Source organism: Bubalus bubalis, chromosome 14 (genome assembly GCF_019923935.1).
Source record: "Bubalus bubalis isolate 160015118507 breed Murrah chromosome 14, NDDB_SH_1, whole genome shotgun sequence".
NCBI lineage: Eukaryota > Metazoa > Chordata > Mammalia > Artiodactyla > Bovidae > Bubalus > Bubalus bubalis.
The window spans coordinates 13009807-13021947 of NC_059170.1; the positions used below are offsets into that span (position 1 = coordinate 13009807).

The following is a 12141-nucleotide window of genomic DNA, read 5'->3' on the forward strand; positions in this document are numbered from 1 at the left end:
TACTCCAGATTTACTGAATCCGAATCTGTGTGGACATTTTGACTCGACTCTTAGTACAGACATAGATAACATTCTCTCCACACTCTGAACTAAATGCACTTTCCATCTCTCGCTCATCATCTCTTCTCCTTCTCTGCCTCTCCTCCTCTCAGGACCAGTATAAATTTGTATACGAGGTGGCGCTGGAATATTTAAGCTCCTTCTAGCCCGATGGCTCGGGGAACCTGCCAGAGTCCAGAGGCTGCTGTGGCCAAGCCCCCTTTCTGTGAACGGCAGCAACTGGGCTCAGGGGCAGCACCCTGCCCAACTCCAAGGAGAAGACTGGCGGTCCTGTGGTCCACGGCGGGCTGGCACCTTCCCAGGGTCTCCGGGTGCTGTGGAGGCTGTTACCCTGACAGGCCCCAGCGTCTCTTGCATACCCCACCAGCCACGGGCCTGTGCAGAAGTGCACGCTGAGCAAGGCCGGATTTTTCAGCGCCCAGACCTCTTGCTTTCGCTCTTTTCAGCCTGTGACTCTCGCGGCAAGCCGGCTGTGTAGGTGCGGGTGGCTGTGACTGGGCTCGTGGGGTCACCGCTCTGCTGCCCCCATCATCTCCTTCCGGGACCCCTGGCGTCGGACACCCGCCGGTCTGGATCACTGGGACCTCGGATGCTCCTGAGTGCACAGCAGAGGCCCCCACCCTTCCGCCTCACCTGCATGGGGCTCGGCCCAGCGCCACTCTGTACCCCTCCCCCAGCCCGGGGCCTTGACCTTCTGCCACTCCCTGGCCAGCCCCAGTGTCCGTGGCTCTCCTGGATCCAGGTTTTCTTGGCTTGTCTGTGCTCGGTGGGACAGGGTGGGACTGCAGGGAGCCTGGCTGCCCTCCTCTCTCTGAAGAAGGACCGCCTCCCAGGGCAGGGTTCTGGCTGGCCCTGTGTGTCCTGGGCAGTGAGTCCTCGGGAGGGATGAACAAGATTGATGATTTTCCAAAGTGTATGTGAAAAGAAACTTTCTTTTGGAGGGTGTAAAGTCTTAGTCTCTGATGTCAAAAACTGGTGGGGAGGGAAGAAGTTCGGTTGTGTAGCTGTAAGACCAATCTCCTGGGCCTGTTATCTCCCTGGCAAGGTCCCCAAAAGGTTCCCCCCACCCAGGGACAGCACAGCGGCAGAGCAAGGGGAGTTTCATTTGGGGCTGACAGAGGAGCCCCAGAGCTCCGGATTTGAATGCCTGCCTAGAGCAACCCAGCTGCCATCTCAGAAAAGGTCACTGTGGACCCAATGATACTCCAGTTTAAAACAGACCTCGGGGATCAGGCCTGGGGATCTTGCCCAAAGTGGGTCAGTCGATGACAGGGAGCCGACTTTGACTAAGCATCTACTATACGCCGGACTTGGCACGTTCTTGGACCCCACCCACCCCACCCCCACCCTACCCTGGGAGCTGTTCACCTGTGATCACTCTGATTTTACAACTGAAGACACTGAGGCATCTTCCTCAGGTTTCCAAAAGGCAGATCATAGTGGTGAGACTTGTACTGTCATCCTTTCATAGCCAAGCAATTATTTTACGGAGGGAAAATAAGGCCAGAAACTTCTGAGCAGCAAACTCCACAAATGGCAATGTACTTTTTTCTGATGCCCATGTTTCTGGGAAGCTCAGAGTTTCAGATGTGTTTTAGTAACTCATTCCCAGCTCCCCAGGAGAGCTAGTCCCATCTCATACCTTGGCCAGTGAAAACCGCTCCCTGGGCCCTCAGACCCTGAGGTCTGCGAGTCAGGGACACAGTCTTGTCTACCTGGGTCTCTAGCTGGTGCTCTGGTATAGTACCTGGCAGCCTGGGGTGGCCTGGGATCCAGGACGTGCCATCCTGGAAGCTGGTCTGGCCCCAGACAGGGCGTGAGCAGCACAGGTTTCCCTCAGAGCTCACTGTATCCTGGGGAAACAGAACCTCAATGCAGCATCAAGTGTTATTTGAGCCTCATGGCAGGGCTTTCTAGAGGAGGTGACATCCCTTCCACCGGGTAGAACAATGAAGAGAAGGAAATTCAGGCCAAGAGAACATGTGCAAAGACACAGAGGTGTGCAGAATCCTTGGGAGTGGGCGAGAGGGCGGGAGGTGAGCCCAGTCAGAGCAGAGCCTGGCGGCGCTGGGGCCAGGGTGGAGGGAGCGGCGAGCCCCATCAGCAGGGCGGACTTGGCACCTGTGGGCAGCACGGGGCCTGGGGAGCTCTGAGTGATGCGCTCAGCTCAGTGTTGAGGAGCCCCACTCTGGGGCCAGTGGGGCTGCCTCTCTTCCTTTCATCAGACACTGTGAACACATTCCCTTAAGCGTATCCTTTTTAATATCACATCTATTTGTCTGTCTGCTCATTGTTTGTTGCTGGAACAAAATACGCAGTACTTTAAGAGGCCCAGCTTCTGTGAAGAAATCAGGATCTGTGCTATGTCACAGAGCCGGGGGAACCAAGCCAGACCCCGGGGCCCCTGAGGATGGAACACAGCAGGAGCTGCTCCTGTCGGCACGGGTTCCGAGACTGTCTCGAAGCCCAGGGACCCCAGACTCGATCAGGAAAGAAGCCCCGCCATGAGCCTGCTCTTCCCTTTCATGGCTCGTGCCCTGGTCCCAGGCCCCCACCCCACTGGGCCTGCCGGCCTCCCCAGCTCCAGCCTGCTGCTCCAGCCAGCCCTCCCCGGCCTTCCCCAGCCTTCAAGAAGCTTGTAGCACAGGAAGTCAGCCTGCTCTATACTTCTCCCTCAGATCCGGGGCTCATCTGTGCAAAACAGGAGCCAGGGAGAGGGGTGGTCTCCAATACAAATAAACCCCAGGATTTATTCTGCTCAGGAGGGGGTGAAATTGCTGGCAGATGAAATGACAGTGGCTTCTACCATTTCAAATGGTAGGAATTTAGAATGTGACTTCCAGGAGAAGGAAGCTCGTGAAAAGCACAGAGCCTCGTGGTTCTCACCTCCTGGATGTGGACCCTGTTTGGAGAAGGTAGAAGGAATTAACAAGAAGCCAGGAACTGTCCCACCTGCGTGCATGTCTGGCCTACACAGCTTCAAGATGTATCCTAGCTGTAACCTAACTCGTCCTCTCCTCCTTTCTGGTGTGAAGGTCCTGGGGCCAGGGGCTCTGAGCCTCCAGACGGTCACAGCGTGCCTCCCTTTGTGGGAATGGAAGGCATCACCTTGCTTTTCCATCTTCTCTTTGGATGTAGCCCAAGTAGCGGCCTGCCTGCCAGGTATCACCCATCCTGTGCAACCAGCAGACCCTGTGCTGGAGACTGATGTGAGCTCACCCAGTTCTCCAGCACCCCTAAGATGTGCTTTCAACTGTCCCCATTTTACAGATGAGGAGACTGAGGGGAGAAATCACTTACCCCCCCCCCACCCCAGCATTCCACCACAGCTAGTAAAGGAGGGAGCCAGGGTTTAAATTGGTTCTTTTAACTTCAAAGACAGTCTCTTTCCACTACTGTGTCTCAGATTTTCCCATGACGGGGTGCAGGGGGTGGAGGTGGGAGGGACCCTTAAGAGCCAAGACTAGAGTGAAGCAGGCCTAGTGGATCTCGCAAAACCCAAAGCAGACAAGTCAAAACTCCTTCAGTTTCATGTTTAACAATTCACATAGTGTTTGCATTCTTCGCTAATTTAGCCTGATTTGACAAGTGTGTACCAATATTTAACCACATGTGCCTGATCCCTCATGTGGCTTTGCCCCCCTCTGTTCACTACGATGACCCTAGGGAGTGACCGCCTAGTCTGAGAGGCACAGTGCCTGGCCACGCTGCTCCCTCCTAAAGCCAATGCCAGACTTAAGCTCAAGTCCAGCTCACCTACCCCCTGGCTCACCACCTGCCCCTGGTGTGGGGTTTCTCTGACCTCACTGTTGATGGGCTGATCTCAAGTCTCCTTCAGTTGCATACTAGGAAAAAGAAAGCTTTGACATCTACTATAATTACAGACATGCCCATCTGGAATGGCAAAGGCTGAGCCCATAAAACCCTAAAGGGAAAAGAGAAGATGACACTGTCCTTCTCAGCAGACTCCTGAATCCTGGGGCCTCTAGACAGTGGTGCCCTCTGTCCACATGGAATCGTGCAATTGCTAATCTGGCCCAATCTGAGGACACGCTTCACAGGAGGGGCTGGAAGCCTCCCTGTACTTCAGCCCTGCAGACTCACTGGGATGTTATCACATACAGGGCCCTGGAGGGGGTGCCACCAGGAAGCGCAGTTTACTATGGCACAGCCTCTCCCTTGGTGAGACGTGGGGTTGTGGTAGAAAGATCTCAGTCTTCAGTTCTAATCTAGCCCAGTCATTTCCTGGCTTTAGTATGTTGAACCAACTAATCAGTGGGAAAAGATGTGGAAAGAGAAGCCTCAGATGGGCAGAAGTAGGCAGATTTGGGGATCTTTGGGTAGGAAGACAGGAAGGCAAAGCCAAGACATTAGGACCCAATAGGAATCCTCAGACCCAAGAATGCATAGGGTCTACTGGGCAAAGTGGTCACCTCTGTGATGCAGTAGAACAGGGAACAGGGAGGGACTGGGCAGAACCACTTGGAACAAGGATGTTGCTTTAGAACAAGTCTCCCTCTGGGAGAAAAGATGATTAATGCTCCCTGTGACTGATCAATTGTGTTCATTCATCACTGGGTCCCCTCTGTAAGCCAGCTCTTTGGTGTGTGTCCTTACCGTGATCCAGAGTTTCTCAGGACAGTGTGAATACCTGTTGTGTGCAGAGGGGTCAGTCTAGCAAGGATACTGCAGAGAGAATGAGGCACAGGGAGGAGCAAACAAGAGCATATCAGGTCATCTTTGCAGGAATAACTGCCCAGCCCAGATCCAGTGACACTGAAGGAGATGATAGTTCCCCTGAACCTCATTGCCTTAGAACAGGTTGAAGAAAACTGCCTTCCTTTAGCCTGCATCTGGCCTCTCCTGGGGCATCAGCAGCAAGCTGAGTCAGGAGTAATGCCCTGGAAAACATGGGTGAGCCCGAGGGTAAGATGAGCTCAATGCTAATCCTGAACCATAAAGCCAACACACTGTGCTGGGCCAAGATCCCTGGGGATGAATGGTCAACCGAAGCCACGGGGAGGAAGATGAGACATGAGTCTCCTGGATGGCCCTGACTTGCCTTCCCCCCGTCATCTAACTAGTCTGAGCTCCTTCTCAGCCAGTGATGCCAGTTCCAAATCACAGCCAGATACGACAGGGAAGTGAGCGATGCGAATCCAGCTGGAGGGAACCAGCTGAGACTCAGCCTTGTTTCTGGGTCCCCACGCAAGGGTTCCATGTTGGAGCTGTCCACAGAGACATGCCTCGCAGTGATAAAATGCAAGCCTTGGCTTCATCTAGCCAGGATCTGCCTTTGAGGAACAGCAAGGAGAGACGTCAGTGGCAGAGAGCAGAGGGGGCTCCAGTGTCTCAGAACCATGGATATGATCCTCAGAAGCACAGAGAGCTATCTAAGCCATATTTGCACACATGCGTGCACTCTTCTGGTTTCCTGGGGACCAGAGGTAGGTTTTCGTGTGACTCTGGCTGGTGTACGATACTTGCATAGATACCGTCCCTCCCACCTACCTCCAGAAGAGGTGGAAAGGAGACCATCCCTCCCACCTACCTCCAGAAGAGGTGGAAAGGAGACCATCCCTCCCACCTACCTCCAGAAGAGGTGGGAAGGGTCAGAGGGGCTACACACACCCCCTCAAATCCACCCATGAAAGGTCCCCAAGATGCAGAGTCAGCACCTATAATGGGAGACCACAGACTTCACATCCTAGTTATCAAAGAGATTGGGGTAGTCACTGCGGCTGACACAAAGGTGTAGAAGGACTCAGAATGGGCATACTACAGGAAAAGGCCGTTCGGGCTGGGTTACCGTGAACTTCCATAGGTGTCTGAGAGTTGTTCTGAGCGGTGGAATTTGGACCCTAATTCTTGGTAGAAATGCCCAGAGAATGACAGTCTAGGGTCCTTGGAGTGTTGGACAGAATGGTATCGGCATGAAGGTCTGGAGCTCAAGGTAATTAATTTATGGTTCCTCAGTGGGTGGGATGCTTAGAATCAGAGGAGGAAAGGGAATATGAAGCAACCTGTCAAAATTGCAAAACTGAGTTTCTGTACACTTACTTCAGTGCCTTTGCACTTGTGAATATAAGTCAGTGGGCCCATTTTGTGATGTGCCCCTATCTCTCCTGTGGAAGATTAATGGTGTAAGGTGTTCTTTGGACCAAAGCTTCCAGGGCAGTCTGAAGGCTCAGAGGGGCAAGGGGTGACTTCCCAGGTCAGATCAGACTTCTGATGGGTCAGGCAGAATACCAGTGCCCACACCCTCCACAGGCCCGCAGACAGTTAGATAAATTCTCGTGGTCACTCCCATGAGCGGAACCAGGACCAATGGGTGAAACTTCATAGCTCTAAGAGAGGACTTGCTATCTGCCAGAGAAGCTGAGCTGCCCCATCTTAGGAACTGTCCAGCAAAAGCCAGACATCCTTTTAAAGGGAAGGAGCTTTGCTGAGATGGCCTTTAGGTTTCTTCCCCCCAGATGAGTGAGATGCTACAGAGCTGGGACCTTGCTGGAACGCCTTCCTGCAGAGCACAAAGCCAAACAGGTTGTGCTTGCTTGTGTGAGCTAAAGCCCCCAGTCCCCTGCTGCCCCTGACCCAGCACGGGCCAAGAGGCTGCTCTCGCCACACATCCAGGCTGGGTATAACCAGAGAGAGTATACCCAGAGAGAGCAGCTGCTGTGCCACAGAGTCCATTCCCACCAAAATCTCTAATGAGACCAGTCACAGTGTAGACCCACTGGCCCACAGGGCCATCATTGATAGCAGAATCAGTAAAGGTCCAAGCAGGACCCAGAGCAGGGTTTTCACACCACACACCGTAACTCCAGAGGTGACGTCTACACCCCTCCCCATACCTGAGACCTGCTAGAGCAGACTGCAAAAGCAGAAGCATAGTGACTCAGCTGACAGATTATCACCATCCCCAGTACGTCCCTTTCATTGCCAGACAGACCCTGAACTAGCCCAGGCTAACCCACACTGGTGATCAGACTTGAAAGCACTTTCTACCTTTTCTTTCACCCTACATCTCACCAGCCAGTGAAAGGCAGAGAGTCGGGGCATCTGCCATTGCCTTGGCTACTGACACCATTGTAGCCCTAGAAGGGCCATCACGGGGTTCCCATCAACTCCGGGGAGACTGACGTTTTCACGTCCACCGGGCACATGACACTACATGAGACCAAAGTCTCCACGCTGTCTGCAGCCTCCTCCGTGAGTCCCAGCGGCCTGCACTTGTACAGTTTGGGTGTTTGATAGATAAAGCACGTATGAGAAGAGAAAACAAAATAAATCAACTTAAAAAAAAAGCCAGCACTGTGCTGTCAATGTTCTTTTTTTTTTTTTTCCTTTCCAATTCTAGCTTAAAAAAGCAGAAGGTAAATAATGTCAGGTCAATGAATATCAGATATATTTTTTGACTGTACATTACAGTGAAGTGTAATCTTTTTACACCTGCAAGTCCATCTTATTTATTCTTGTAAATGTTCCCTGACGATGTTTGTAATATGGCTGTGTTGAAAATCTATACAATAAAGCTGTGACCCTGAGATTCATGTTTTCCTAACATCTGCGCACTGGTGTCTTCCTGAGGTTGGGTGGGGTAAGGTAGAGACAAGTTGAAGGAGGAGGAGGAAAAAAGCCTATTATGGACTAGATTTTTTTCCAATTAAAAAATTTTAGGCCACACCCTATGGAATGTGAGATCTTAGTTCCCAACCAGGGATTGAACCCATGGCCCCTGCACTGGGAGTGTGGAGTCTTAACCACTGGAACACCAGGGAGATCCCCTGACTGGATTTCTTTAGGTTCATTTAATCATCACATCAATGATGCAAGAAATATGTATTATCCCTTACTTTCAGATGAGAATGGTTGAGGTTCATGAGTATTAAGGGATTTTCCATGATTCCATACTGCACCATAAAAGAATTGGGTCTTAAATAGATTTTCTCAAGTGGAATCCACAGAATGCTGGCATCAGAATCACACCAGAAGTTTGTTCGACAGACAAATGAAGACCATACAGAATCACAGTTTCGGGAACTGAGTACTAACAAGCTGCCTGAATGTATCAGCTAGCTATTGCTGTGTAACATACCACCCAAAACTCGGTAACAGTCTTTCATGGTTGTCGACTGTGGTCTGAGCTAGGCTGAGCTCAGCTAATCTCTGCTGGCCCACTCATATGTCAGCCAAGGGCTCTGCTCGGGGCCAGGCTTCCCCAGGCCACCCTGGCTGGTGCATATCTGCTCCTCATGCCTCACCCTCCTCCTGGGACCAGCAAGTCAGCCTCAGCGTGCGCTTCTCCTGGTGACAGCGGGAGCGTGAAAGGGAAAGTCCGAGCACCAAGTTGTTCTGAGTCATGTCTGCAACATCCCATTCAACAACACTGGCTGCACGGCATACTCAGAATCAAGAGGCAGGGAAAGATGCTCCACCTCTTAACACAGACCTTATTTCTCAATGTTACGATAAATGTGGAGACTATGTCCCAAACTGTTGGTGCCAGGTGCATGCGTTAACCCTGTCATCATCTCAGAGTGCGGGCCACAGACCACCCATATCAGTTCACCTGAGAAACCTCTAAACATGCAGAGTCTGACTGAGTAGGTACAGGATGGGCCCCAGGAATCTGCCTGCTTAGCAAGTGCCCCAGGTGATAGTAATGCATGCTGAAGTTGGGCAAGCATCTTCAATATACTCTCAGAAGGGGACAGATAGGGGACAAGACAAATCAGATCCCAAACTAGAGTGTGAGACTGCCAGCCTCTGACGCACGTGATGCAGTGCTCTCTGCTTTCCAGGTGAGCAGAAGGAAGAGCCGCAACCAACCTCTTGTTATTGCCTGGTTTCCTAGTTCTTTGTATGTATCCAGACGTAAGTACGAGGGGCGCGTGAGCCATAGGGCCAGAGCCCAGGTTCACTTTGCTCTTGCTCAGTCTTAGGGAGCCTGGCAAGAGTTCTCCAATCTAAGGAGCCTCTATGCAGTCCTGGAAGAAGCACAAGCTGGAATCAAGATTGCCGGGAGAAATATCAATAACCTCAGATATGCAGACGACACCACCCTTATGGCAGAAAGTGAAGAGGAACTAAAAAGCCTCTTGATGAAAGTGAAAGAGGAGAGTGAAAAAGTTGGCTTAAAGCTCAACATTCAGAAAACGAAGATCATGGCATCTGGTCCCATCACTTCATGGGAAATAGATGGGGAAACAGTGGAAACGGTGTCATTTATTTTTCTGGGCTCCAAAATCACTACAGATGGTGACTGCAGCCATTAAATTAAAAGACGCTTACTCCTTGGAAGGAAAGTTATGACCGACCTAGATAGCATATTCAAAAGCAGAGATATTACTTTGCCAACAAAGGTCTGTCTAGTCAAGGCTATGGTTTTTCCTGTGGTCATGTATGGATGTGAGAGTTGGACTGTGAAGAAGGCTGAGCGCTGAAGAATTGATGCTTTTGAAGTGTGGTGTTGGAGAAGACTCTTGAGAGTCCCTTGGACTGCAAGGAGATCCAACCAGTCCATTCTGAAGGAGATCAGCCCTGGGATTTCTTTGGAGGACTGATGCTAAAGCTGAAACTCCAGTACTTTGGCTACATCATGCGAAGAGTTGACTCATTGGAAAAGACTGATGCTGGGAGGGATTGGGGGCAAGAGGAGAAGGGGACGACAGAGGATGAGATGGCTGGATGGCATCACTGACTTGATGGACGTGAGTCTGGGTGAACTCTGGGAGTTGGTGATGGACAGGCCTGGCATGCTGCGATTCATGGGGTCGCAAAGAGTCGGACACGACTGAGCAACTGATCTGATGCAGCATCCACCTGGCTAGCCAAGTGCCTGGAGAACACGTGCTTCCCAGCTCAAGTCCTGAGAGGGGAACCAGGTGGCCAGCCAGCTAGTAATCCTCGTCCCCTTTGTCCTTGCTCATGCTAACCTCATTTATTCTGCCTGCTGTATTTATTCTTTTGTCACAAAATGTAATAGCTGATACTGGGAAAATTAAATTAGAAAGAAGGGGGGAAAATCTCACATATCTCCTAATAAAACTACTGTGGGGCATATCATTTTCCCTCAAAATGGAAATGCCTTTTAAAGAGTTATTATAAAAGTAGCATATACTCCCTTGAAAGAATTCAATATCAAGTTGAGGCATGAGGTAAAAGCTACTACTTCTCAAAGGTACTTGTTAATATTTTTTGCCATTCCAGACCTTTCTATACAAATATAAATGTACATAAATTTTCTATATAAAAGGCATCTATATATATATGGAAATGTACATATATAAATTCTGAGACAGGCTTCTTTTCACTTAACACCATGCTGTGGTCAAATTTCCATGGAAATATGCTTAAATACCCTTATATTTCTTTACACCTTTCCAGGACTCCTGAACACTCGGACATGTCAAGACTCAGGTGCTCTATTCTATAGCACAGGGAACTGTACTCAGTACTCTGGTGACTTAAATGGGAAGGAAATCCAAGAAAGGGGATATATGTACACGTACAGCTGATTCCCTTTGCCTCACAGTAGAAACTAAAGTTTGTAAAGTAACTAAATTCCAGTAAAAAAAAAAAAAAAAAAAAAAAAAAGACTCAGGCACTCTCACAGCGATGCCCTTGAATCCCCAGGGACACCCACCCCATGTGCGCCAACCCTGGAGATGGGCCAGAGGGACACAATTCTCTTTGCATGTCTGTTGGAGGCCTGACCAGGCCCTCCTGTCTGGTTAGACCTAGAGTCCACATCAAATCTCAGAGCACTTTAGTCAGACTCTGACGAGCTCTCATTCAACCTAAGATCTTCCTCTACTTCCAAAGGTTCAAGCCTCTGGTCAGAACTCCAGGGGACCTAGAAGGCCTCAGACCCTTGAGGACATGGCATGAGGTCCCCAAGATGCCACACAAGAGGCAGGAGGGGGCATTTGCTTTTCTTTGGCAGGGCTTGGAACAGGGGAGTAAGGAGAACAGAACCAGGAGAAATACAAAAGAAGCTGGCAAGATACAGTAAAGAAGCCACTCTTGGTTAATTTTAGAAGAATTTTGACCACTTAATCTTTAGGAAGCGCAACTTGACGAGGATTTGGTCTAAGTAGCTTTGTCTTGAATTCCAGCAACGGGACTGGACCTGAAATCTCCAATTCTCCATGCAGTAGGGATATAGCACCCACACAGAACACATCCACAAAGTGAAAGTCTGGAGACAGAGAGGGGCAGAGTGAAATAAAGGAAAGAAATTAACAGAATCTGAGGCAAATTTCAGTTTTCACAGTCCATGGATTAGGCCTTGGAATGAAGTTGAACTAGTTACTCAAGGACATTTGGAATGTGGATGGATAGGCAAGCATAAAGAGAAATATAGATGCATAGGCAGAAAATATATATATATACACACAAGTGAATGAAAGACTATATCAGTTATTAACAATGAATATTTCTCATTCCAGGGGACATAGGTGAATTTTGTTCTCAATGGCTTTCTGTAGTTTCTAAATTTGATATTAAGAAAACAAACTCTATAAAAAGGTGAAGACAGAAGAACATAGAAAAATGAAGGCAGAACAGAAAAGATGATGCTGAGATTGAAACCATACCCAAAGACTGCCTTAGAGCTGGATCAAGAGGTTCAAAAACTTGGCACTGCCTGTCTACCCAAGAAGGAGAACACAGTCAATCAACTCGGTGTCCAAAGGGGAAAAATGAACCAGTTGCTCAGCACAAAGTGTTTCTGCTACAGGGGCTGAGGTTATTTTTCCATGGATCCCCCCAATAAAGAACAGCTTCACACAACATCCTTAGCAAAATGCAGCACACCTCCCTCCCTGAAGGCTGACGGTGCCATGCCGCAGAACAACTCAGTGAAAACCCTTTCCTGGAGGACCAAACCGAAGGGGCCCAGGCACATGGTTCTCCGCAAGACGCAGGGCTGCAGAATCTGGGGTATTACATGGCTTGAGCATCACATGCTACTCTCCTCTCTGAGTGTCTGCAAGCTAGAGACTTTTATTCCAGACAATAACAAGCAAAGATGCTATCTCGGTTGTTGGCTGAATTTGGATGCAGGCTTTATATGAG

General features: G+C 49.9%; 1 protein-coding gene across 9 annotated transcripts in view; it reads left to right on the plus strand.

The window, feature by feature from the left end:
• The window catches only part of PTPRT (protein tyrosine phosphatase receptor type T), a 1155381-nt gene extending 1147757 nt beyond the window's left edge, over window positions 1-7624 (plus strand). For 7 of the 9 annotated variants that reach the window (XR_006639933.1, XR_006639937.1, XR_006639934.1 and 4 more), the window contains 2 exons: window positions 153-5582; window positions 5623-7624. Coding sequence is in view for 1 of the 9 variants with exons in the window: in XM_044927631.2 (XP_044783566.1) it covers window positions 153-206 (54 nt within the window). In the remaining 8 variants the exon portion in view is untranslated. Of the gene's footprint in view, window positions 1-152 lie in introns of all 9 variants that reach the window. The other 2 variants (XR_006639935.1, XM_044927631.2) reach the window with 2 other exon arrangements.
• Window positions 7625-12141: the final 4517 nt, after the last annotated feature.